The sequence below is a fragment of the Ahaetulla prasina genome, chromosome 4 (genome assembly GCF_028640845.1).
Source record: "Ahaetulla prasina isolate Xishuangbanna chromosome 4, ASM2864084v1, whole genome shotgun sequence".
In the NCBI taxonomy this organism is placed as follows: domain Eukaryota; kingdom Metazoa; phylum Chordata; class Lepidosauria; order Squamata; family Colubridae; genus Ahaetulla; species Ahaetulla prasina.
In genome coordinates, this window is record NC_080542.1 from 33,222,917 (window position 1) to 33,250,197 (window position 27,281).

The 27,281-nt window shown below is 40.6% G+C and overlaps 2 protein-coding genes across 12 annotated transcripts in view; one reads left to right on the top strand and one right to left on the bottom strand.

The window, feature by feature from the left end:
• Positions 1-1,538, top strand: part of SCAF1 (SR-related CTD associated factor 1) — a 50,993-nt gene extending 49,455 nt beyond the window's left edge. For all 6 annotated transcript variants that reach the window (XM_058179514.1, XM_058179513.1, XM_058179510.1 and 3 more), the window contains 2 exons: positions 559-687; positions 802-1,538. In XM_058179514.1, coding sequence (XP_058035497.1) covers positions 559-687; positions 802-978 — 306 coding nt within the window. In that variant the 3' untranslated portion in view covers positions 979-1,538. The remainder of the gene's footprint in view (positions 1-558; positions 688-801) is intronic.
• Positions 1-21,882, bottom strand: part of IRF3 (interferon regulatory factor 3) — a 49,100-nt gene extending 27,218 nt beyond the window's left edge. Inside the window, exons 1-10 of one of the 6 annotated variants that reach the window (XM_058179521.1) lie at positions 21,686-21,882; positions 18,896-19,078; positions 15,629-15,806; positions 15,426-15,517; positions 14,783-14,837; positions 13,000-13,092; positions 11,348-11,446; positions 10,674-11,048; positions 7,862-7,980; positions 2,030-2,377 (exon numbers count right to left, since the gene is read on the bottom strand). In XM_058179521.1, coding sequence (XP_058035504.1) covers positions 2,309-2,377; positions 7,862-7,980; positions 10,674-11,048; positions 11,348-11,446; positions 13,000-13,092; positions 14,783-14,837; positions 15,426-15,517; positions 15,629-15,806; positions 18,896-19,060 — 1,245 coding nt within the window. In that variant the 5' untranslated portion in view covers positions 19,061-19,078; positions 21,686-21,882 and the 3' untranslated portion in view covers positions 2,030-2,308. Of the gene's footprint in view, positions 1-2,029; positions 2,378-5,483; positions 5,909-7,861; positions 7,981-10,673; positions 11,049-11,347; positions 11,447-12,999; positions 13,093-14,782; positions 14,838-15,425; positions 15,518-15,628; positions 15,807-18,895; positions 19,079-21,685 lie in introns of those variants that run through there. The other 5 variants (XM_058179520.1, XM_058179519.1, XM_058179518.1 and 2 more) reach the window with 5 other exon arrangements.
• Between the last annotated feature and the right edge of the window lie 5,399 nt (positions 21,883-27,281).

Consider the following 27,281-nt stretch of genomic DNA (forward strand, 5'->3'; position numbering starts at 1 on the left):
CCGGGGGGGGGAAAGAGAGGGAGGGAAAGAGAAATAGGAAGGGAAAGAGAAAGAGAGGGGGAAAGAGAAAGAGGAAGGGAGGGAGGGAGAAAGAGGAAGGGATGGAAGGAGAAAGAGGGGAGAGAAGGGAGGGAAGGAAAGAGAAAACAGACAGAGAGAGAGAAAGGGGGGAAGAGAGGGAGGGAAAGAGAAAGAGAAAAAGAGGGAAGGAGGGAAAGAGAAATGATATTACAAAAGTTTTCCCTTTTTATTGTTTCTAAATGTAATATTTCAAAAGCGGGGAAAAATGAAGGGACATAAAAGTGCATTTAGCACATTTTTCTTGGAACTCTGCGTTGTTTATCATTAGTTTAGGTAGTAAAACCTCATTATTCAGATTAAATTTCCGTGTTGACACTTTGCAATAAATAAGTGTGTTTTGGGTTGCAGTTCTGGCACTTGGCCTCTAAAAGGTTCACCATCACTGTCCTAAACCTATTTCCTACTTTGCCATCATGTTGCCTTGCTTATTTCTCCCACACTGACTGCCTTTGACTGTCTTGCCTGGGTTCCCTGCAGTATCTGAAAAAGCTTCACACTCAAGAGCGAGCGGTGGAGGAAGTCAAGCTGGCCATCAAGCCCTATTACCAAAAGAAGGAGATCACCAAGGAAGAATACAAAGACATCCTGCGCAAAGCTGTCCACAAGGTAAAGCAGTGGCGCCATAGAAGAAGGAAACAAAAGCAAAAATATGAGAGCAGAGATGGCAGAGTATTATGGGAATCACTTTCTTTTCTTCTTCCTCCTCCTCCTCCCTTTTAGATCTGCCACAGCAAGAGTGGTGAAATCAACCCTGTCAAGGTGAATAACTTAGTGAAGGCCTATGTGCAGAGATACAAGTACTTTCGAAAACATGGACGGAAGATGGATGAAGAGCAAAGGCCTCCCAAGGAAACAGGGGGACCGGACAAATCTGGCTTGCCCATGCCCCCGCTCTGATCTCCACTGAAGAAAATAAATCACAGCAGCCCTTCTTTATGCAAATTGGCTTGGCTGGGTTCCCCAGCCCTTTCCCCATCACTGTGTGGGGAGAGTGGAAAGGGGGTTGGAGCGATACATTTCGTTTGGAGGGGTAGCATTTGTAGAGTACAGTTCTTGTGCATCTGCTACCTGGAAATCTCTTCCTAAACTTTCCTAAACACTTCCACAGATTTGGCCACAAAATTGACTTGTGTTGCTCTGTAAATACTGATGGCAGAGAATGGGGCTAATTTTAAGTTTCATCACTCTTGAGCACCCAGGATAGCAATGGGTGGATGTTATTCCTTTGACACGCCTAGTTTTTACTCATTTAGCATGTTTTTAATTTGATGGTGTTATCTTTGCCCTCTCTCGTCAACGGTCATGAAATGACAGCACCATGGTTGACGTACAGATGGCAGTTTCCTGTCATCCGGGACAGGCAAACACCCCTTATTTTCTGCTTCCAATTGTAAGTTTGTCTGTCATACTCTTTCCCACCCTGTTTATCTTCATAAAACTGCATTTAGCCATCTAAACTGGGCAGTGTCTCCGTGATCTTTTAGCAATGTGGTTCTATTTCTTTCACTGGCAAGTGGATTGCATTTCTAACTATCATTATGAGAGTATTTTTTTTTCTCCAAAGGATGCCTTTTTGATGGCTACTGAGTAGATACTTTGCGGACTGCAATTTCTCCCCTATCTTACAGGACTTGGCATGCTTTTCAGGCTTTAAGTGCCACCACGCTATTTCATGTGAGATTCCAGACATCAGTTTTTCTTAGGTTTAAAAGTGCTAAAAATCTCATGTAGTGTTACATGATAATAGAGCGAGTTTCTGAGGGTTTTTAATTTAAACAAGCTGGCACAGACATACAGTGAAACCTTAGCATAGATCTCCATTTTGCTAGCTATAGAGACAGATCAGGTTTCTATTGAAATGTCAACCCAAAATAACATAAGTCCAAGGCATCCAAAATTGTCAGGATGATAGGTAGATTTACATAATTTGATGCTAATTTTATAACATTTGTAGCACATCATTTGCATAATGTTACACTATTTGTCTCAATCAATTTGAGGTAAAAGCATGCAAATGATGTAAATAACTGCAGTGATGTGCTCATACTTAACAAAATGTTGAGGGTAATACTTCTTTCCAAATTGATCCATTAAAATGATTTTTATGTATTTGGAGGGTAAGTAAATGCCATCTTGTGGGCAATGGGGGTAATGCATTGGTAATCCTGGTCTTTAATTATAAATAGCATGCAGATTTGCATTTTTAGCTGTTCTTGGAAATACCTTATTAGAGGCATCTAAGTTCTCCATAGTAAAATCCTATGTCTGCTTGGTATAGTTCAAAGTCTATGCTTGTCTGAAAATAGAAGTAGATCAGAAGAAAGAAACTCAAATTGTGAACAGAAAGGAAAATAAAACCAATAAAGAAAGTGAAAGATAACTTGAGAAGTCACAAAGGTAATAACTGCAGTGCACAACTAGACCTGGGATAGAGTAGGCAAACATTAGGACAAAATCCTCAAAGGTAAGGGCAGTTCAACCGGAGAATTGGTGAGCTTACCATGGTATCTGAGTCTGCTTGCTAGAAATCAATGGACTCTGACCAGTCACTTTGGAGTTGCTTTATTTCTGAAAGTCCCATTTTGAATAGGATTCAACCCAATGGCTCATAAAGCCACTTTTCTTTGTAATATTATTTACATACCAAAGAAATACATATACAGGAATTGGGGTAAATAGACATCTACTGAAATGATAAGAGTGTAAATGTGGGTTAAGTGTGGTGAAAACATGTTTGCAAATTGCAAAGTGGCTTATTTTAGTTTACAGATTTGGCCCAAGTGCATAAGAAACGGTAAGAATCTCAGTCAAAATTACAATAAATATTTTCTGAAAGGAGAGTCAGATCTTGAGATGGAGAATTGGGAAATTTCTTGTATCCATCTTCAAGCTGTGCAATAAGCTTGTACATCTATATTCACATCTGTTGGGGGGAAAAGTGTCTGAATAATGTTCTTGTTCTGCTCAAACACATTCTTGCTTGGATGGTTTCATCTGTTGGGGAAGGCAGGGAGACTAACTGAAATGGCAGAGGGGCTGACTTGTGGAAAAGGGCTACTGGAAGAAATGCCATGTGACGCTGTTGAGAAAAGGGATATTTTGAAGGGCAATATGGACATTTGAACATAATCATGTTGCTTTGCCAATTTGGATCAGGTATTTGCAGCACTTATAAGGAATGGGAAAGAATGTTTAGGATTTTTAGAACAGGAAAAATAAAACTTGAGAAGTGAACATAGAAGAAACTTACATATTTGTGATCCAGGTGTTTTACCCAGATTATCTGATGGATTATCTGAAGAATTTGATTGGCAGAAGATTGGTATGGATAAAAAAAAACTTCAAAATGTTTAATGTTTGGAATTTACTTCTGCAAGATAGATGGCTTAAATCTCCAGGATTGGAAAGGATGAGTCAGTTATTCTTTGGTCTAATAGAACTGCTGTCCCCATATTTTCTTACTGTTTCTACTCTTAGCAACTCTTGCTCCTCCATTTAAAATCATGATGGGTTAGAAGATTGAGAACAGTGTTTCCTTCCAATCTATCTAATTTATAATTAACTATATTTATTGTACAGTAAATTTAAGACTGTTGTAGTGATTAGGGTGCTGGTTTAGAAACCAGGAGCCTGCGAATTCTAATCCTGCCTTATTACCACCAACTGGGTGACCTTTGGGCCAGTCATTCTTTCAACCCTTAGGAGTAAATGGTAAACCATTTCTGAAATCTTGCCAAAAAAACCTGAAGAGATGTATCCAGGCAGTCAGCAGGAGGCAACACTGACACAATCTACTGGTACATGCATCTATTCATTCTTTCACATAGCTGAGTAGATTGCTTTGTGTTATGTGAATCTCTGAATCATAGATATGTTCTAACAAGCTATGAAGCTTTATCCATTCCTGTGGTTAACTTTACATCCTGGCCTTTTAAGGTATTTTTGAGTTTGCATAAAATATTTTCTTCCTGGTTTAGTGATGTGCCAAGCGGAGTGACTGTCCTTCAGTCACAGATTAAGCTAGGATTCTTGGCAATGTGCAAATGCACATTTCCTGTGCAAATGTAGAATTAAGAACCAACCAGAAAGAGCTTTACTGCAGTTCTCAATCTTCCAGATACAATCGATTTTAATTCCCATAATCTCTAAATGCCATGGGTCCTTGGGCTATGTATCCTGGAAGATGAAGTTAAACACAACTGGAGGATGCCATATCAAAACTAAGCACTGAAAAAGAATAGAATAATTATACTTTGAAATAGTGTTAATTTGGTTTGAATTGAGAAAGGCCGTCCCCATCTCTTGTCCTTCCGTGAAAACCTGAAGACCTGGCTAGCTGGGGACCCAATGGAGTTCCACACTGAAGGTAGCTACTGGACTAATAGGTGACCTAATCTCCCCCCCCTCCTGCTTCCTCCCTGCCCATCTTTTAATTCATAGTGCTGCACTTCATTGTTTTACAATTGTTATATTTACATTTTAAAAATAATTTTATGGTCTACTGCTGTAAGCTACCCAGAGTAGCCCCACAGCAAATAAATTTAATCATAAACAAATTTTAGAAGAAAGCAAAAAGAAAATTCCAAACAGGAATACACCAGGGGTGTCAAACTCAATTTCATTGAGGGCTGCATCAGGGTTGCGTTTGACCTTTGGGGGGCAAGGTGGGCATGGCTAGCTCGACGTCACTCATGTCGGGGACGCTTGTGGTGGCCCAAGCACTCTGCCAGCGAAAACAGGCTCCCGAGCTCTGTTTCCAGCTGCGACTGCTTCCTGCAACCCTCTGCCAGCGAAAATGGAGCCCTGTTTTCACTGTCAGAGGCACCATGGGCTGGTACTTTTCTGTTTCCAGGGCGGCCCCACAGGCCAGATCTAAGCACCCCAAGGGCTGGATCCGGCCCATGAGCCTTGAGTTTGACATCCTTGGAATACACTGTACAGGAAACAGCTAATTAGAACAGGTAGGCAATAGTGTGCTAGGCCCTTCAAATACACTGGACTATGACATCCATCAATCTTGGGATTGTAATACGCAGTTTTCAATTTAGATGAGAAACTAATACCAAGTTGAGAAGCAAATGGCAAGAGTAGCAAGAGGATTAAGTACTGATTTTTGGTAAGACTTGATAAGGACTCAAATAATAATGGAGCTAAACATATCGGTAATACCAGTTTGACAAAATTCCGACAAATAAACCACTAAGTCTTTAAGTGCCAAACTGCTGGGGTTTTTTAAAAAAATCAAAATTGTATAAAATAGACAAAACAGAAAAAGTTTGAAGTTTCCATACGTCTAGATTACCAGTATTTAAATCAGATGATAAATTTGACTTAATTTATAAGTGTAATATTAAAACTTGTCTATACTTCAGCAAGAAAATGAGGAAATCAACATATCAAGATAATATGAAGCAATTTTTTATTAGATCAAACAAGGCAAGCTTTTTAATATTCTAGACAATATCTAGGCGTCAAACTAGAAGGCTGGCAGAAGGAAGGAAACATTAATGCAAAAGGGCCAATAGAATTCCAGGCTACATTTCAGTTCTTGTTGTTCACCTTTTCACAAGAAAGACAAAATGTCATTCTGCTGTAGAATAGAAGAATCCAAAAGTAATTGAATGATATCGGACAACACATAGTACAGCTATAGTATAGCTAGTTTCTAAACTGTATCCATCTTTTCTTCCCATTTTCGCAGCTGCTCCAAAAGTTGTTGATGTTGTAGAGAATCTGAAATCCTTAAGTCTGGTTCATTACCATTTAATGATGATGCCCCATGACTTTTTCCCAGTTCACAAAGAGTTTCTAAAACCTTGGGAATTACCTAGGTATGGAAGTTGGAGGAGAGAGAGCAAAACTACTGCTTATAATCAATTTTTAAAATTTTGTTCATCTGTATTAAATCATCTCTAATGAAGGTAGTCATTTCTAGAAACTTTCAGTGTGAAATCTCATCACGATGTGCACACATTGAACCATGGCTTGTTAAATAAATCAAAAGGAGCTAGTGTCATTCAATATTCTAGTTTAGTAATGTACCATATATGGCCCTCCAACCTTTGGGTAAGCCCTTCAGAGATTCCCCATAGGCACTGTTTCAGAAATGTTACATTGTTTTCTGAATTTGGATTCTAAATTTTAATGTGAAAGGAGAAAATATTAAATCTAAAACCCCTGGCAAACTAACAAGGCATATACTTCTGTGGTAGCCAGTAAACTATAGGTTAGAATTGTTGTATCCGGATAGCATATTAAGCCACGGATTAGAAATATATTCTGCTTTAATATGTCTGAATCTAGCTACTCTAAAGGCAAGTCTAGCTTCTATGACTTCTAGTGCCTTGAGGAATGGGGAATTTTTGCTAGATTCTGTTTTTCAGCTTGCTTCAATCCAAACCAATACAGCTAATGCTCAAGGATGTGAGAGATTGTCAACATTCAGAAGGCCGCTGGGTCACCACCCTGTTTACTTCTCAGCTTAGATCACTGAACTGCAACAACTGTTGTGGTCTTTTAAGAACTTTGTTTACTTTTGGATTTCCTTAGAAAGATGGAAGGGATTCATGAAGAAGTAGCGGAGACAGGGTGGGGGTGGGGGTGAATCGCAATCAGAATGTAGGAATGAATAACATGAGAGGGGGAGAGATTTAAATAAAGGCTTCCTCATTAGTAGCCAAAAGAATAGGACTGTTTTGGGAACACTTGGAAAACAACAATCTTTTCTGAGACTTGCTGTAATTTATCCCTACAAAGAGAATCCTTTCCCTGTCATAGTTTTGCTCCTAGCTGAGAAAAAAAAGTCAGACCTACTTCTTCCGCACTAACAAATTTATCATGAACAGGGCAGAATAGAAAAAGAGATTTGGAGTTTATATACAGTATAAGTTAATGTCTACTGTGTTGTGTAAATCAAGCCATCTTGCATTTCTTAGGCTTTGGGTAAATAAATTATAGCTCAGTATATGAAATAATGTGAAGAAAATCTATGTGGTTGCTAAGAATCAATGCAGATATAATTACAATGTGTGAATCAGATCACTGAATCAGTTGATAGCAAGCAGTAAATAGCCACATAGAGAAACAGTTCTTCCTTCCCACTCGGACGATGAGAAACTTATAATTCTAAAGGGATGATCATGTGCCCTTTTGATCAAGTGCAGCAACCTCAGTTCAAGGCTAAACTATGTATTCTTCTGCACTTAGGGAAACAAGTTAACTTGGTTACTATAAGTACAGGAATAGTTAATTCCTCCTCAGCCTGTATCTGAATTGAATCACAGATAGATAGAAAAGACAAACTTCATTTTCACTGTAGAACTAACCTTGGCAAAAACAACAAATCTGAAGTGGTATCATTGGTTATTGGAAAGCATAACTATAAATTTCAGTTGCACAAGTTTTATTTATTTATTCAGTTTGTGTCCCTTCTATTTTTCAAGTGCTCAAACCAGCAAACAACAGTCACAATAATTTGACCCATCATAACTAAAACCATCAATTGTTAAATTTTAGCTAAAATATGTATTGCTTTGTCAAGGTGGAGATGCTAAATGCAATTCCCAGCACAGAATATTTCATAGCTCTTAATACTGAAGTCTGCTACTTTTTAATTAAATTATAGAAAATGTGGTTTATGTCATATCATTTTGGATTTACGTGTCCAATTTATTTTACAGCTGCACATAAAAATATTTCCTTGGGAGACAAGGAGAATGAGAAAAGCATACTGGGAAAATGTGTATATATACATCTAACAAACCGTAGGACAAGAACTTACTTGTACGATGATCAGTTTCTTCTTCCAGACACAATTGGAGTCAGGCCACTCTTCCCCAAAGCATAACCACCAACTGTAATTAGGACAACCATTGCGCCCTTCAATGTACCCAATCAAATCTGAGGGAAGAAAGAAATGGGTGGGTGGGATTTTTTTCTTGTATTTGGTTAACTCAACACAGGAAAATATAATAAATACCCACCCCCCAATTAGTGGATGTACATCGTGAGAAGGCCGTGCCTCTACTACCAAGGATGCCTCAAGTTTAACAGAAAAGGAGTAGTGAAATCCCCAAAATTTAGAATCAATATATAGGTAGTCATCAACTTACAGCTATTTGTTTAGTGACCATTTGAAGCAGTGAAAAAAGTGGCTTATGACTGTTTTTGATACTTAAGACCATTGGAGCATGCCCATGGTCGTGATCAAAATTAGGGCAACTGGCATGTACTTACGATAGTTGTATTGTCCTGGGGTCATGTGATCTAATTTGTAATTTTCCCAGTCAGCTTCTAACATGCCAAGTCAATAGGAGAAGTCAGATTCTCTGAATGATTGCACGGTTCACTTAACACTTACAGTGATTCACCTAATAACTGGGCAAAATAGGTATAAAATGGAATCAAACTGCCTTGGTTATCAACAGAAATTTTGGGCTCCATTGTAGTCCTAAGTCAAAGACAACCTATAGTGGCCATTTTGCAAGTTTTAATTCAATGAAAACCTATGGGTTCCCATATAGTTCAATTATCTATGGACCATAGATCTAGCAAAAGCATGGCTAGAACAAGGGCACATTGTAAGTCAGAGGTAGATAGCCTGAGTATGCCCCCTAAGCAATCGTAAAAATTCATAATGGCTCTTCTTAATGTGTGGATTGTAATTGAAATGTTATGCACAAATATAGCCTGGTTGCATATGTGGGTGTAGAAAGAGGGAGAAAATGGGAAACCCCATTCTCACATAATATATTAACTATACTAAAATGTATAACATATAGCTCCATTGAAAAAGAATTTTCAGATGTTTAAGCTGGTTTCAGAAAGGATTGTGGCACTAGTGACTACACGCAAATCTACACTGGATCATGGAAAAATCTCAAGAATATCAAAAGATCATCTACATCTGCTTTATTGACTTTAAGAAATCCTTCAATTGTATTGATTACAGCAAGCTGTAGAGAGTCCTAATAGACCTGAGAGTGTTAATGCATCTGGTCAGTCACTGTACCCAATTCAGAAAGCCATTATGCTTTCTGAAAATTGGATCTTTAATATGTTGATGACGCATCTCTCAGAAATCAAAGAAGGCCTGAAACATCTAATCAAAAGTTTAAAGATGAAAGCAAGACTCTTCCTGAATCAGAATTTCTTTTGTTAAGTAAGATGTTAATAAATGAATTGCACTCAATTTTATAACCTTTTTTGCCATGGCTGTTAAACAAATGGCTGCAATTGTTAAATGACCATTAAGATTTCCTCATTGACTTTGCTTGCTGGAAGCCAACAGGGAAGGTCACAAATAGCATTCAGATGACCTCAGGACACTGCAATGGTTGTAAATTCATGCCAAGCCCCTGAATTTTGATCACATGACTGGGGATGTGTTGTAAGGCAGACTCATTATAAGTCACCTTTTTCATTGGTGTTTAACTTTGAATGGTCGGTCACTACTGGTAAATGAATGATTATAAGTGGAGGATTATCTGTAGTAATTTTAAAGTTTCTGCTGGTTTCTGAAAATTTGGGTTGGATTGCATGTGGAAAGAGTGTAATTTTCAAGAGAGGGAGGGAATAGAGAAGATGCTTGCTTGTATCCTATTAGGCAGAATGTTTTTCTTCTAAGTCAGGGCTGTCAAACTTGATTTCATTGAAGGCTGCATTAGGGTTGTGTTTGACGTTGGGGGACGGTGGGGGCCATGGCCAGGGTGGGCATGGCCAGCTTGACATCATTCATGTCGGGCACCTGTGGTGGCCCAAATTCTCTGCCAACAAAAATGGGCTCCCGAGCTCCGTTTTTGGCTGTGACGGTCTCTTGCGACCCTCTGCCCTCCTGAGCTCCGTTTTCGGATACAACTGCCTCCTGCAACCTCTGCTAGTGAAAATGGAGCTCGGAATGGCTGCCCACAGCCCTCACAAGCTCTGTTTTCGGCTGTGCCAGCCTTTTGCAACCTTCTGCCAGCGAAACCAGAGCTCAAGAGAATCAAACACTCTGTTTTTGTCAAGCTTGGGAGGGCTTGTTTTTGCTGGCAGAGGCACCGCGAGTAGGTCCACTGTTTCCAGGATGGTCCCGTGGGCCAGATCTAAATATCCTGTGGGCTGGATTTGGCTCGCAGGCCTTGAGTTTGACACCCCTGTTCTAAGTTGATTCCCCTGTCTGATTGCAGGAGACGATCAGAAGTGCCATGTTCTAACCTGTCATACCAGTGCAGTGTCAATCTTCGACTGCTATCTGAGCAATATGGATTATATGCCATCAAGTCTGGCTTTACTCTTAACAACCACACAAATCACTCCAGGACAAGCTACATATATTATCTGAGATTTAATTAATTGGTGCGTACCAGGCTCTTTTTTAGTAGCAAAAGCTCAACAAAGCCTTGGATAAATGTTTAGTGGTTAAAGGTTCCCCTCACACATACGTGCTAGTCATTGCCGACTCTAGGGGGAGGTGCTCATCTCCGTTTCAAAGCCGAAGAGCCAGCACTGTCCGAAGACGTCTCCGTGCTCATGTGGCCAGCATGACATAAATAGAATTAACAGACATCTAAACAAGTGTTCTTAAGAGTTGGGTAAAAACCACCTTAGCATACCTGATACAAAAAGCTGCAGATTGAAGATGGGAGTAAACTGCTCTTTCAGTAGTTTTCCATGCTGTATCCCATCTCCTGGAATTTCAGATTGGCTCCAGTAGACATGGCAAGCACCTCTGCGCATGCCACACAGTTGGTTTCCTGCGATACGGAGAAGCACACCTGGAGCCACTCCTTTGAGAAGGCGAAGTGTGTACTCTGCTTGCAGCTTATCATTCAAAATGGTGGGGTCAGGCAAAGATACATCCGCCAAATCAAGATAATTGCCATGGACACCATGAGGCACAAAGCACAGGCCTTGGTTGTTCACTTTATTGATCACTTCGTGTAAGACCTGACGACCCCGATAAAAAGTCCGAACTTCAAAATCTGTTTCTAAAAAGAAGGAAATCCAAATTCTCAGGGTAAAGACAGTACTTTTTATAAGTTCACCCACACACAAAACTTTTACTGCTGTAAATTACCACTAATACAGTACATTTGCGCCAAAAAATATGTGATTCTAAATTACAACTTGCAGTACAATTCAGTACCATCTATGCTGGTATGTTAGTTAACCACATCTATAGGGCCACAGTTTTCCAGTTTCTTAAGAAACCAAGATTCTCTTACCAAGTTTTCAATTACTATCCTGCAGAAGGATTTATTATTTCCTCTAGATTCAGGAAACTTACCAAACGGAGTTGTTATCAGTTGTTCCAATTGTGAGTTCATGGCAATGGGTGAGTTTCCACAGCAAATTATATTTTCTGATGCCATTCCTGAATATGGAACTTTCCAGAACAAAATATATATATATTAAGTACTTAAAACTGATGGATTTATAACTACATTCATTTAAGAAACTAAAATGTCAAGATTTGGAAGTGGAGGAACAACAATTTCTACATCATTATTTGGGCAGTTATCTCTCCCCCCCATCACCTAAGGTCTTGTCTCAATATAATATCTATCAATTTGTCCACTCTAGACATTTCATGAATGTCTGCATCCCATGACAGGTTACACTTTTTTATTAAAAGAAAATTGGGTAGAAAAATGCTGCTAGATTCCTTCTGATTTAATGGGTCTAGGACTTAAATCTTGAGAGAGCAAGCAGATTTTGATCTAATGGAACTGAAACTTGAAAGTTTGTCTCTGACTATCACAATCCTCAAACGTTCTTCACCAGAATGGCATTCCAATCCCCAAAGCAGTTCTTGTCCTTCTTCCAAATGTCATTCATGTTTCTCAGCAATTTAGAAAACAAGAACAATTTATATTATGTGAAACTGGAGACTTATGCATCCAATCATTATTTCTCCTAAAAGATGAATTCTTTGTATTTCATATTATTATTATTTTCTTTCTACAGTATCTAGATTGGCACATGATGCTTAAATCAGGGGTCCCCAACCTTTCGGACCTCAGGGGCCACTAAATTCATAATTTTAAATCCTATGGACCACTAATATGATCTGCCTAATGACCAGCTGGGTGGGCATGGCAAGGTGGTCATGTGACTGGGTGGGCATGGCCAACTCAATGTCACTCAAGTTGAGGGGCGCCTTGCCAGCCTCTACTTGCTACTCCTCGCCTGCCTGCCTGGGCTCCTTAGGGCCCCAACAGAAAACAGTTGTTGGAGCTAAGCAGCCACTAAGAGAAAGAGCTGGCAAAACAGCTCAGTTCAAATTGGATCTGGCCGAGAAGGAGGCTCAGCACAAGCACCTCACTGAAGATTAGGAGCATAGGCTTTCCAAGCAGTGGGAAGATCTGTGGGAATGCAAGGCCAGGTACAGGCACCTATAGGCTCAGTTGGCTGAGATGGTCAGCCAGTTCCAGGCCATGATGCAGTCCCACTGGAACAAGGCCTTCTGGCTCTTCACCACCAGTGGCACTTCCCTCCAGCCATTGCCCAAAGCCCTGCACCAGGAGGCTGAAGTAGACCCCAAGTTGGAATTACTGCCCCCTTCCAACCCACACAAAAAGATCCCAAAGGGGGAGACTCTCTGCAGCAACACAAATGTTCATTGCACATATCCATCCCAGGATGAGGACCCCTGATTTAGTGCAACATAAAAAATGCAAATAATTTTTCTGCGGACTACCAAAATTTTCTTGCGGATCACCAGTGGTCCACAGACCACCAGTTGGTGACCGCTGGCTTAAATGACAAGGTCTTGGTTCACACAGCATTAAAGCATAAAATGTAATTTTCAAAGCTCAAGATTGAGTTTATTGTCTATGAAACAGTACGGTTCATTTGGCTTTAGGTTACTGTTCTGTGTGAATAGAACTTCTCTGACCACAAGACAACCAAGAATTTCCCCAGATTCAGGAAGCTTACCAAATTCATTGGTTTCCTTGGTTTGTTCCAATAGTGTTGTAGAATCAGCCAGATCCAATTTGGATGGAGTTTGATACCACATTGGATAGTCTTCTAGGGATGTGTTGCAGAATCAGAGAGACATACGAAAACAAGGAATAATTTGAATATTTATTATTCTACTAACATTTAATTTATACAATATATAAATGTTATTTTACATCACTTTGGCACTTTTAAAACTTGATTTTAAAAACTTAAAATCAAGTTGGAAATTAAGAAAAAAGGACAATCTAAGGATCATTAGTCAAAATAATGATTTCTAGCTACAGGTAGTCCTTGACTTATGACCACAATTGAGCCTAAAATATCTGTTGTTAAGGGAGATGGTTGTTAAGTGAGTTTTGTCCCATTATATAACCCTTCTTGTCACAGTTGTTAAGGTGTAAAGTGAATCTAGTTTCCCCATTGACTTTGTCAGGTTGCAAAAGGTGATCACGTGACCCTGGGACACTGCAATTGTCATAAATATGAGCCAGTTGCCAAGCATCTGAATTTTAACCAGGTGACCCTGGGGATGCTGCAGCAGTCATTAGTATGAAATATGGTCGTAAGTTATTTTTTTGTAACTTTCAATGATCACTAAACAAATGACTGTAAATCAAGAGCTAATCTGAAGCAGTCTGAAGTTTACTTTATATTGTAGAGCAGTGATGGCAAACCTTTTCGGAACCGAATGCCCAAACCGGAACCTGCACACGCATGCACACTGGAAACCCAAAGACCAGCTGGCGGCGTGTACATGCTCTGTGGGCACACGTGCCATCACCAGCTGCTCTTTGGGTTTCTGGCGCATGCATTATGCCGGTCAGCTGGCCTTCGTGCACATTGGAGCACCGGAAACTCAAAGACCAGCTGGCTGCTGTGCATGTGCACACCGGAAACCCGAAGACCAGCTGGCGACAGCACATGTGCCCACAGAGAGGGTTCTGCGTGCCATCTCTGGCCCATGTGCCATAGATTTGCCATCATGGTTGTAGAGCTTTAAAATCTTATGTTAAGAGAATCCCAAATACTGGATAGAATATAATGGAAGTCTATGTGCAAAATTATAATTCATAAATGTTTCTCACATTAATGTCAAACTTTAAATATGAAGTTATTTTGACATTAACACATACACCCAATAACCCTTGGTTTATCTGGCTACCAAAGAAGGAACTGAGTCACTTCCACTACTTTCCAATAGAAAGTATAAAATCTACTAGTGGGTGTTATCACATATAAAGCCAATTCAGTATTTTTCTTAGGAACGTAAAGCTTAGATATGCTGGTGAGAAAGAAAAGTCAATATTTAACATTTGTTTCATTTTTTGGTGAACAATCTGCCAAAATTGCTGAGCTTTATGACACTACTTTCAAATATGGAAGAATTCGCCAACTGATTATTAAATTTTCATCTTTTTTTTAACCTTAATGTTATTCATTTTAGCGATCAATTTAGAAATAAAATACCAATAAAACATCTCGTACTAATTTTCTAAATAAATCTGTCTTCTATTGATGTTTCCATTTTTGCCTTTTAATTTAGATTCTGAATGCTTTTAAACACAGAAATACGTTTTTCTATTTTTGAATTACTTATTTCAGCGACTATTTTATATGTATGCCCCAACAGATGTTTTTTATTTTGTATTATAAACATTTCAAAATGTTTAACATTCAAAATGTTATTTCCATTTATTATGCTCACCATTGTGAAAAATTGATATTTAATATGATCCTTTTGATTTCTGTCACTCACCATTATCAAAACTGGAACAATCCAAGGCACTCAGCACATTCTCCTGTGTTTCATCCTGAAGAACAGGATGAAAGATCAGAGAAAGCATCTATTCTTGGCATGTCCAAACTATTGGCTTGCTTGAGCTACACTGAGTGATTAGGAATTGTCATGGGCCATATATAAAATATATAATAACTATATCACACATCATAATGTGAAAAGTTTATAATCTTATGAGGCTGCATTACTAGCTCTCTAGAATCACATGCAGCCCATGAGCCACAAGTTGGACGCACCTTGCCCTCCCCTCTCTATCTAGAGTGAGATCCAGAGTGAAAAAAATTTCTTTTTTTTTTCATTTTCATTTGGCCATTCAAGCATGTAAGCTATGTTGGGAACAGTTTCCCAGGACAGAAATGTAGCACATGCCAATAAGCACTGCCACTTAGTGTTAAGCACAAGAAACACAAAGAAAGACTTTTGAAAATCTGTTGGAGACAAGAGAGAAAGTGGGACTGAATTAAATCTTTAAAGATTTAATACAGCTTCATGAAGATACTACAACTTCATTCTGCAGGGGACAATATGCTATACTGAGTATTTGGAAAGCTCCAGCAAAGGAAGGGAAACTGACTATTGGGTGAGACAGAAGAGGACTAACCTGACTAAACGATGAACTCGTTCCCTGTGACCTGCTACTTTCAGCTGGAATCAATGGTGCATGAATAGCCTCCACAGCTGGATTATTTAGGTCTGTATAAGAAAATAACAAGCAAGTATTCTTTCACTCTGATCCACAATTCCCCCATTTTTAAATTATATTGTCCTTGGTAGATGCTAAGCTTTCTGAAGCTAATTCCTTACTGGCAATATTAAAGTTGATTTCATAGACTTTGTGAGGATCTTCAGGGTCAGTGCTTTTATCCTCCACCACCTCAATACCATCTTTTCGGTTCAGAGCTGAGCGGAAGTTCCTCTTCCATTCTGTAGGAGTCCGAGGATCCGTTTGTGGATTGTAAAGGTGTCTAGCAATGGCCCAATCCTAGCAGAAAGGCAACAGTATAGTTTGCAATCACCATGCCTGGTTTCTCTTCCTCCATGCTCCCCATCAGACTAGCATATGACAGAGTTCATGCAATAGACCAAAATCTGATTTGCTTCTGTCTCGATTTAGTGCATTTTGTGAATCCAGCCACTACAAATTATAAGACATGGTTTATGGTTTAGCATGCTGGAAAAACCAAGTCATATGATCAAGGAAAGTTTATGCAGCAGCAATTTTCTTAATTTTTAACAAACCATAATAATATCCGTAGTTTTTGATGTATAAATATTTTTCTACTTTAGCCACTTTGAGGGATTGTCCTTTGACAGTAGCTAAAACATATGGCTCAGTAATCAAATGCCTAGACATGTCTAGAGGTGTAGAGAATATGGAAAATGGCCTTGATGGAGATAAGATCAAGTACACAACAGGCAGATAATAGGAAGTAGCTCAGATAAATACCTCCCTAATTCACTAAATCATAAGTAGTAGAAAGAAGTACAACATAATCAGACTTGTAAAATTCTATTATAGCCAGTTTCAATAAAAGTACCAGTAGTTTTAATCTACCTGAAAAATTGATTTCTTGTTCAGATCAAAGTGGGGCTAACCAAGGGACAAAGGTGACTAGTACAAGCCACCATGATATCAATGAGCCATTACACCAATGTGCAGAAGGTGCTGATTATATCATTCATGATGACATACGTTGATATGTCCTTGGGGATATCCCCTTGGGGATATCAAAATCTGCAAGATGGCAAACATGGCATAATGATAGAAGTTCTGCTCCTATTGTGCTTGCATTGCATGCCCACAAAGTTGTGTGGTCTTGTGCTCCCAGAATTCCCCAGTCAGCATGTTCCTGTGACTGAGAAAAACTGCTTTAGCAAATGAACACTTAAACTTTTGGAATCCAAGACCATCTCTTGTAGTCAAGACAAAAGCGTAATGAAACTTAAATCCAATTGATTTTATTTCTCACCAGTCATAGCTCAAATTATTTCTCCTTTCTATCACAATAAAAGCCAGTGGGTGGCTCAGATGTGCATCTCTGCCATAATACAACATTTACTCAATGCTCTCTGAGCATGATATCATAGATACAAAACTACTTCTGCTCTTACCCATTGGGACTAGGGAATTATGGGAGTCCGACATATCTCAAGGATCCCATATTGGGAAAGCATCCTTTAGGGATACAGCAGCAATTACCAAGGATCCTCAAAGATGTATCATTTTCATCTGCTGGTTAAAAATCCCTGGGCTAGGACCAGAGAAACCTGAGTACTACTACTCCCTTAAGTATGAAAGCTAGCTGGGTGAGTTTGGGCCAGTTATTTTCTCTCAGACCTGGGTTTCCTGATCTAGTCTACCTTACAAAACTGACATTTATTTTTTTATTTTATTTATTTTGTCACAACATCATATAAAAAGATTATATAGTATATAAACATATATATGAGTAAAAATTAGAAGGTATAAGCATATATATATATATATATATGAAGAAGAAAAGAAAAACAATAGGACAGGAACGGTAGGCACGTTTGTGCGCTTATGCACGCCCCTTATGGTCCTCTTAGGAATGGGGTGAGGTCAATAGTAGAAAGCTTTTGGTTAAAGCTCTTGGGATTATGGGAAGAGACCACAGAGTCAGGTAAAGTGTTCCAAGCACTGATGATTCTGTTACAGAAGTCATATTTTCTGCAATCTAGATTAAAGCGGTTAACATTAAGTTTAAATCTGTTGGTTGCTCTTGTATTATCTATCTATATAATCACTAGGAGTCATGACTGACTGAAAGACCACCACCACAATACAGAATAATGCAGAGAGTCATCAGGAAAAAACGAACTTGCCATCACCAATTGAAGAATGACAGTTTGGTCTAATAGTTAAGGCACCAGGCTAGAAAGCAAGAGACCACAAGTCTACCTTAGCTATGAAAGCCAGCTGGGTGACCTTGGGCGAGTCACTCTGAACCCAACTCACTTTATGAGTGAGAAACCCAAAAAATTGCCAAAAAATCCAGTCCTGGGTTGAATCAACACAGGAATAGCATGAAGATCAAGAAAAATGTCAATACTGCTTTATCCAGCAATAGTGAGGCCACACATGGAACACTACATTTGTTATGGTCACCATGTTACAAAAAATATGTTGATATCCTAGCAAGTGTGCAGAGAAGAGTACAAGGATGATAAAGGCTCAGGAGGCTAAATCAAATGATGAACAATTGAGGGAGCTAGGTATGTCTGGTTTAGGGCCAGGGTACTTACGGGACCGCCTACTGCTACCACACGCCTCCCACCGACCCGTACGCTCAAACAGAGAGGGACTTCTCAGGGTGCTGTCCGCCAAGCAATGTCGGCTGGCGACCCCCAGGGGAAGGTCCTTCTCTGTGGGGACTCCTACCCTCTGGAACGAACTTCCCCCTAGCTTGCGTCAATTGCCTGACTTCCGGACCTTTCGCCGCAAGCTGAAGACGTATTTGTTTATTCGCGCGGGACTGGCTTAGGAATTTTAAATTTTAATATTTTAATAGGGTTTGAATTTTAATTTATATTTAATATAAATTTTAGGGGTTTTTTAGGTCTAAATGTTTTAAATTTTTGCCAAACATATAATAAGTTTTTTAATTTCTGTTTTAGTTGTAAATTGTCATTGTTTTATATTGGCTGTGAACCGCCCTGAGTCCTTCGGGAGAAGGGCGGTATAAAAATCTAAATAATAATAATAATAATAATAATAATAATAATAATGATGATGATGATGATGATGATGATGATGATGATGATGATGATGATGTTGTCTAACTCAAACCTACGGAAGAATAAGGATTAGTGGGGAGGTGATAATTCTCTTCCAGTACTTGAATGGCTTTTGCAGAGAAGAGAAGAAGGGGTTGATTTATTCTCCAAAGCACCAGAGGGCAGGACAGGAAGTGATGGATGGGAAGATTGTTAAAGAGAGATCCAACCTTGATGTAAGGAGAAATTTTCTGACAATGAGAACAATTAATCATCTCTTTCACATGGTATGGGACGCACATGCAACAGGGGAAGAAATTGCCACAAGCTTACCTCAAAGATCTGAAAATCCTTTGGGTTAATGCTCTGCCGTGATGCATGCTTCCATGGTATTCGGAAAAGTGTTTTTTCTGAGTTGAGCCAGGACACACCTGGATATTGCTGGTTGTCCAATCGCTCTATCAGCCAGGGCACAATGAGAGGCTTCTGAGTACCCATTGGAGATATACAGATGTGCTGTCAGTTCAAATTGGTGGGGAAAAAACAGAATCATAAACACAGTTCACTGGGGAAATGTGGAAAAATGTTCTTCATGCATGGAGAAAACTTTTAGGCATGCAATATCCTGAACTGCTAATCGTGGGGTTCTTGGTGGTCTCTGAGCTTGGTGGTTTTCATGCAGAAAGTTCATGAACAAACTATGTAGCATCATCAGGGATGTGTATATATGTGCATTATTGATGTTACTGTTGGAAGAAATTTCCCTTTATTACCCATTAGCTGCAGGCATGGTCCGTGGGCTTCTACCCTCAGACAAATGGTCTGTGCCAGCTGGGTAGTGATCCTCCAGGCCCTGTCTGGTAGGCTGGGAGTCCCTTCGTTGGTTGCCAAATTGTTGGAAAAAATTTCTGTGGTTTGTTCCCAGCTGGGAAGCAGTCATCAATACTGAGAAGAAATGACACAGAAGCTAGCTGCCAGAAAGCAGGGTTCTTTAATTCAGGATGGCAAAAAAGATAGTGACACACCTCCAGCATTCCTGGCTTGCAAGAAGATTGGGGTGTGGGGGCGGACACAAACCCATGCTTTCTTATACTTGATTTTCCTTTGAAGCTCCTATATGTGTGCCCTTGGTTGAAGTGATTGCTCTGGATCCTGTCTTCTTGCCTTAATGGGTTAATCCTGCCCCAGGACCTTTGTCTTTCCTATCCTGGGAGTTAATCTTGTCGGGGGCAAGAAAAATGGAGTTTGATGGAGAATTTATTTTTAGCTTGATTCCTTCAGGATCTGCTTTGTTAGCTTTTGGAAGTCTGCCCAGACTTACAATCATCTCCTGAACACTTGCCTCCAGGTTTTTTACTCTGCAAAGGGGACATGGTGGCTCAGATGCTAAGCTTGACAGTCGAAAGGTTGGCAGTTCACTGGTTCGAAATCCTAGAGACGCGTAATGGTGTGAGCTCCCGTTACTATTTGCTAACTATTTACTAAATCTACACTACTATTAATCTTCTCATCGTTTCCATCACCAATCTCTTTCCACTTATGACTGTATGACTGTAACTTTTTGTTGCTATTATTAAGGGTTAAAATGTACCTTATGACCATCATTTGTGTTGTAAATATTGTACCTTGATGAAGGTATTTTTTCTTTTATGTACACTGAGAGCACATGCACCAAGAAATTCCTTGTGTGTCCAATCACACTTGGCCAATAAATTCTATTCTATTCTATTCTACTTGTTCCAGCTTCTGCCAACCTAGCAGTTCGAAAGCATGTAAAAAATGTAAGTAGAAAAATAGGGACTACCTTTGGTGGGAAGGAAACAGCTTTCTGTGCGCCTTTGGTGTTTAGTCATGCGGGTCACATGACCTCGGAGATATCTTCGGACAGAGCTGGCTCTTCAGCTTTGAAACGGAGATAAGCACCGCCCCCTAGAGTCGGGAATGACTAGCACATATGTGCGAGGGAAACCTTTACCATTACCTTTATGGGAAAGGGCTATTTTTTATTTTCTGCACTGTTTCAGGGGTTCCTGGCATTGTCTTCTTTGGGGTGCACTTCCAACATTACCTATTAGGGTAATGAAATGGCTGCAAAAATATCACCAAACTCGGAGAGCATCAAGGATGCCACAGTTCAACTCGGAGCTACAACTATTCTCTTCTATTGTTTGCAATCCCTTGCCATGAATAACTACTTCCCCAATTTGCAGCTGTCCAGATGACTGAACCTTCCAGAATCTCAGTGTCAGCAGGGGAGCTGTAGTCCAAACATATAGAGGACAATTGCTTGTGAAAAGCTCTAAGCAGCAGCGAATTTAGGCCTCTCCCCTACTCCTAAACAAGACACTGATCCTCTTGCAATAACCTTTTCTCATTCACAACATTTTCTGAACATCTGAACAACCAACTTTCTCATCCCTAGCTCCATTATCTTGAAATTAAAAAAAAGATGGAATAGTTGCGCAAACCTTTTGGCAACCTTCAACTGCTTTCCGTCTGGAAATGTACAGGGGGAAAAATGTACTTCAGAGTAAACATCAGATTACTCTATAAATTTTAGAAAGACAACAGTTAAGAACTGTTATTTGATTTAGGATCTAGAAGGTGGAGAGTACTTGCGAGAGACTTCAGCACCTTTATCATGGGGTAAAGCAGAGGTGAAATGCTCCAGGTTCGGATCAGATCACCCGATCCGGTAGTGATGGCAGTGGGTGGTTCAGAGAACTGGTAGCAAAAGTCCCTGCCCCCCCCCACATGCCCAGCTGAGCCTCACGATCATCAAAGGGTTTTTTTTTTAACTTTTAAAAGCATTTTTTCTTCGGCCGAAAAAATGCTTTTAAAAGTAAAAAAAAAATCCTCTGATGATCATGCGGCTCAGCTAGGCTCATCAGAGGCTTTTTAAAGCATTTTTTTCTACAACCTCTTCGGCTGAAGAGGTTGTAGAAAAAATGCTTTTAAAAGTAAAAAAAAAAAAAGTTGGCCATGCCCACCCAGTCACATTATCCCCCAATAAGCCACGCCCACAGAACCGGTAGTAACAAATTTTACATTTCACCTCTGGGGTAAAGACAGCTTGAGCGCATTCCCGAACTCTGAAGGCCCCTCCCCAATCAGAATACCTACCTTTTTCTCTATGGGCTCTCTGCTTCGATCAACCGATTAAAACAAACAGGTTACAAGCTCCCCTCTCCCGGTGTCACAGTCACACATTTAGTTTCGATTTCCTGGCTCAGAAATCTTCAACTGGGCACGCCTCCTTCTAGTTTTTTTCTGCATACGTCTAGAGATCCCCGTACTGCTTAGATAGTAAATTAGTTATTTTAAAAATTAAGAGCTGTCTCTTTAAGAGATTGCATTGTGGGAGATGTAGACAGAGATTGTATTATGGGAAATGTAGTTCATGACATGTGGCCACATCTGTGTGCCTGATTGGCCACTGAGGCTCTCTGCCTGGGTGTAGAACAAAGCCCCGGCCATTACGAATTGCCAAGGAGGAGGGACATGCTTTCTGAATAGGAGGCAGATCTACCATTCTTTTACAATAGGAAATGGGACAGATGATGAATATTCTGATGAATGTTATCTTGATTGTAAGTCTTTAATTTGAGAAGGCCCGATAATAAACTTGATCTGTATGAAAACCTGTTTGCTAGAGCTGCTCCTGGAGAATCACAAATCCGGAGGCAGAATATCCCCACCCATCAGGGAGGCAGTTTTAATTTTCTTTCCCCTTTTTCTTTTAGGAAAGCAATATTTTGGTAGCGAGAAATCCGTGATGGCAAGAATCTAAGAAATCATGCCGATTGGAGCTGATGGAGACCTGGACGTCATTTCCTGGTGCCAGTTTGGGGAAAGCTTTGAGAAATTGCTGAGGAATTTTAGAGGAGGGGAGGGGCTTCTAGAATAACCCCAGTTGTGAAAAAGGGTGCATAACGCTGTTAATTTTCTTCCCAAAGGAATCAATCAATGAATAGTCATCTCTGCAACCCTGCAAGGGATGGTAGTACCATGCTAAAAAGAGAGTTCTGGAGGAGCCTGGATCACTTTCCTGCCTTCTCTGATATAAAAGAACCTCAAGGCATGTCCTCTCTTTACGCCTTCTGGCTGTGTTGCTGGAAGGATGTATATTTGGCCAAGCAGGCTGAAGCATTGGAAGACAGAAGCCCAATGCATCTAGTGGGCAGCAGAGTGGGCAGCTAAAATCAGTGCATGAGCAAGGAATAATACTGGTGGGTTCCTATTCTCATTTGAATGGCCTCAAAAGAACAGCTACTGGCAACCTCTATTGGGGTGCTTTTATTTTCATGAAAGACCCTCCCAGTTCTAGAATTCTGCAGGTGTCATTTTAATAGAGCTAGGAATGACTTGGATGAAGCCCCCACTTTTTAGTAGCAGTTCCCTGTCCAAGGAAACAACAATTTTGTCAGTTGCTTCCACCCTATCTCTTTATAATAGTGGCTGTATATAATACAGCCACTCTTTATAATAGTGGCTGTATATAATACAGCTGTATTATAGTTAATCCTCAATTAATGGCTACAATTGGGACTACAATTTCCATTGCTAAGCAAGACAGTTATTAAGTAAGTCATGCCTGATTGTATGACTTTTTTTTTTGGTCACTGTTATTAAGCAAATCTGGCATTCCTTATTGATGTTGCTTCGCTAGAAGCTCACTGAGAAGATCACAAATGATTATATGACCCAGAACACTGCAACCATTGTAAGTACATGCAGGTTGCCAAGTGCCTGAATTTTGATCATGTGATCATAGGGATGCCGCGTTGGTCTTAAGGGCGAGAACGGGTATCAAGTCACTTTTTGTCAGTACTGTTGTCATTTCGGTTATAAATGAATTGTAAGTCAAGGACTACCTGTAATCCACTTAGGCTAAACAGTATGAATCCAGACACTGGGTTTTGTAAACCCTCATTTATGGTTTACCATTTTTGTGAACCTTGCCAATTGTAAATGTCTATGGAGATTATCAGTCTAGTTGCCTTTTGAAAAGCATCTTTGGGACTTGCCAATTGTACTTTATTCAGAAAAAAAAGTTAAACAAAATCGTGTGCTGTGTGAATATAGACACTGGCTTCATGTATTAGATTTAATTGTAATATATTTAACATGCTGAGGTTTAATGTAGTATATTAACTCAATTATGATAATTTATGTCTTTGTATTATGTTTGAAACCGGCCAGTTGTGGTTTATTCTGTACAAATAGTCCTAAACTTACAACAGTTCATTTAATGACCATTCAAAGTTACAACAGCACTGACAAAAGTGAAATGACTTACGACTGTGGGTCATATGATTAAAATTCAGGCGCTTGGCAATTGGCTCATATTTATGATGGTTGCAGTGTCCTGGGGTCACATGATCCCCTTTTGAGACCTTCTGACAAGCAAAGTCAATGGGGAAGCCAGATCCACTTAACAACAATTTGACTAATTTAAACAATTGCAGTGATTCATTTAACAACTGTGGCAAGAAAAGGTCATAAAATGGGGCAAACTCACCTAAATTAACAAATTTAGTAACATAAATTTTGTGCTCAATTGTCATGAGTTGAGGATTACCTATATTAGCAAAATCAGTGCAGTGTGTAAACCAGGGTTGAAATCTAAATTTTTTTGCAACCTACTCCGTGGGTGTGGCTTGGTGGGTGGGTGTGTTCTGTGACTGAGTGGACGTGGCAAACTCAATGTCAATCACAGCCATGCCCACTCAGTCACAACCCCCCCACCAAGCCATGCCCACAGAACCCAATAGGGAAAAAAAAATACTTTCCCTTTCCCTCGCTACCTGTTCTCCCTTCACCTAGGCCCGGGAGCTGCCACCTGCCTCAACGGGGTCAGGGAATGTACCATTCCCCAACTCCAGCCTTTCTCCAGAGCTGCCGTCCACTCACCGCCCACTTGCCGCCTGCTCGCCCTTCGCCTTTGGTCAGGGGCCGGGGCCCAGTGACGCCCCATTCCCTGAGGCCCCGGAGTCGCCCCCTGTTTGCTGCTTCCTCAACCGGGTCGGGAAATGCACCATTCCCCGACACCAGCCTTGTCCCGGAGCTGCCGCCCGCTCTTCCTTTGCCACGCGACATATACTTACTTTCTTCCAGCGGCTGGCTGCCAGGAAAGGCAAGCATCCAAAAGTTACTGGAGTTCCTCTCCTTGAATATGCTGCCTTGTTCTATGCGCTGGCTGCACAAGCACACACCCAACCTGCCTCTGATAAATAAATGAAATAAATGGGTGTGCGCTTACACAGTCGGTGCATGGAAAACGCAGCAATGGCGGCGACAGATTCAAGGAGAGGGACTCTAACTTTTGGACTCTTGCCTTTCCTGGCAGCCAGCCGCTGGAAGAAAGTAAGTATATGCTGCGTGGCGAAGGAAGACCAGGCAGTGGCTCCGGGACAAGGCTGGTGTCGGGGAATGGTGCATTCCCTGACCCAGTTGAGGCAGGCGGCAAGCAGGGGGTGGTTCCGGGGTCTCAGGGGAATGAGGTATCCCTGGGCCCTGACCAAAGACGAAGGGGGAACAGGCGGCGAGCGGGCAGCAAGTGGGCAAAGGAAGAGTGGGTGGCGGCTCCGGGGAAAGGCCAGAGTCAGGGAATGGTGCATTCCCTGACCCGGTTGGGGAAGGCGGCGGCTCCGGGGCCTCGGGGAATGGGCCCCGGCCCCTGACCCAAGGGCGAGCAGGTGGCAAGCTGCCTTCCCGGTATTCCAGTGTTGCGAAGGCTGGACTGCGGGCCGTGGACTGGTTTGGGGGCGTGGCCAGCCAGCGATTGCTACTGGATCGGCGAACCAGAACCAAACTCCGCTACCTACTCGCCCGATCCGGTCCGATCCAGTAGCATTTCACCCCTGGTGTAAACTCACAAGTGAGACAGAGCGACTCAGCAGCAAAAATGTTGACATCTTTTATTCACTCGTTCTTGATGGACTATATTAATCAACCTTGCTCAAAGTCATAGAGTATCCGATTTACTACAACCTTGTGCTTTTTAGATGTGTTCTACTACCACACCCTTCATCCTTACCAGATTTTCTATTTAAAAATCTAGAATTGAAGCAATATAGAAAATTATTAATCTCAAGACTAATACATACACTTCTACAGACATTCTAAGGACTATGATGTATACACATATCAGAAATCACCAGTGAGTGGGAACTGTCTACTCATCATAAAATGAGTTTAGACATCTCTCAATATTTACTCAAGCTTTGCTTGTTGCAGTGATTGTGTAAGCCCATTGTATGCTTTGATGATGTTCAGGCTCCTCCTTTTTCTGCACATGTATTATATGCTTTTTTTTAAAATGTGATCCCCGTTTCAACTTGAGAAATGCTGATTTAGTGATTGATGTGAACATACAGTAGCCATCTAAAAGGTATCAACTTGGAAAAAACTGAGGTGATATATTGTAGAGCAGGGGTGAAATGCTCCCGGTTCGGACCGGATCACGCGATCCGGTAGCGATGGCGGTGGGTGGTTTGGAGAACCGGTAGCAAAAATCCCTGCCTGCCCCCCCCCATACCCAGCTGAGCCGTGCAATCATCAGAGGATTTTTTTTTTACTTTTAAAAGCATTTTTTCTTCGGCCACGCAGCTCAGCTGGGATCACCAGAACCTTTTAAAAGCATTTTTTCTACAACCTCTTCAGCTGAAGAGATTGTAAAAAAATGTTTTTAAAAGCTGATGATGATCAGGCAACTCAGCTGGGATTGCCAGAGGAGCCTTTTAAAAGCATTTTTTCTACAACTTCTTTGGCCGAAGAAGTTGTAGAAAAAATGCTTTTAAAAGGCTCCTCTGGTGATCCCAGCTGAGTTGCCTGATCATCAGAGGCTTTTAAAAGCATTAAAAAAAAAAAAAAGTTGGCCATACTCACCCAGTCACATTACACCCACCACCACCAAACCATGCCCACAGAACTGGTAGTAACAAATTTTACATTTCACCTCTGCTGTAGAGCAGATATGCTCCAGCCCCCAGCCCAGTGCTGGGCCACAGCCCATTTGGAATTGGGCCATGGAAATAGTGGGAAAGTGCATATGTCTGCGTGAAGCTGAATTTGTGAAAGCAGTGCATGCATGAGCGTGAAACCATCACTTCTCTCCCGCCACAGCTGCCACCTCCACAGTCCACTAAGCCATAAAAGTTGAGGATCGCTACTGTAGAGAAATACAACTGATGAACAAATAAAAATACTAGCAGTCATATTTGCAATTCATGCTGAGAGTAAATTATGTTTTCCCAACAGATGAGTCATTATTTAACCATTTACTGCTTGTATTTATATATCATGCTTAACTTGGTTACAGATAGTCCTCAATTTCCAACTAAATTGGCACCAGAATTTACATTGTTAAACAAGGCAATTGTTATGTGAGTCATGCCTGATTTTATTACTTTTTTTACCATGGTTGTTAAATGAATCACAAAGTCATTAAGCAAATCCATGTGTCCCCATGGACTTTGCTTGTCTGAAGACAGCTGGGAAGCTTGCAAAAGGCTATCACATAACTCCAGGATACTGCAACTGTCCTAAACACATGCTGGTTGCCAAGAACCTGAAAATTGATCACGTGATTGTGGGTGTGATACAGTTCCTTAGTGAGAATTTTGAAGACCAGCTGTAAGTCACTTTTTTCGGTGATGTTGTAACTTCAAACAATCACTAAGGTTGTAAGTCAAGGTTTATCTTATTGCAACGTTCT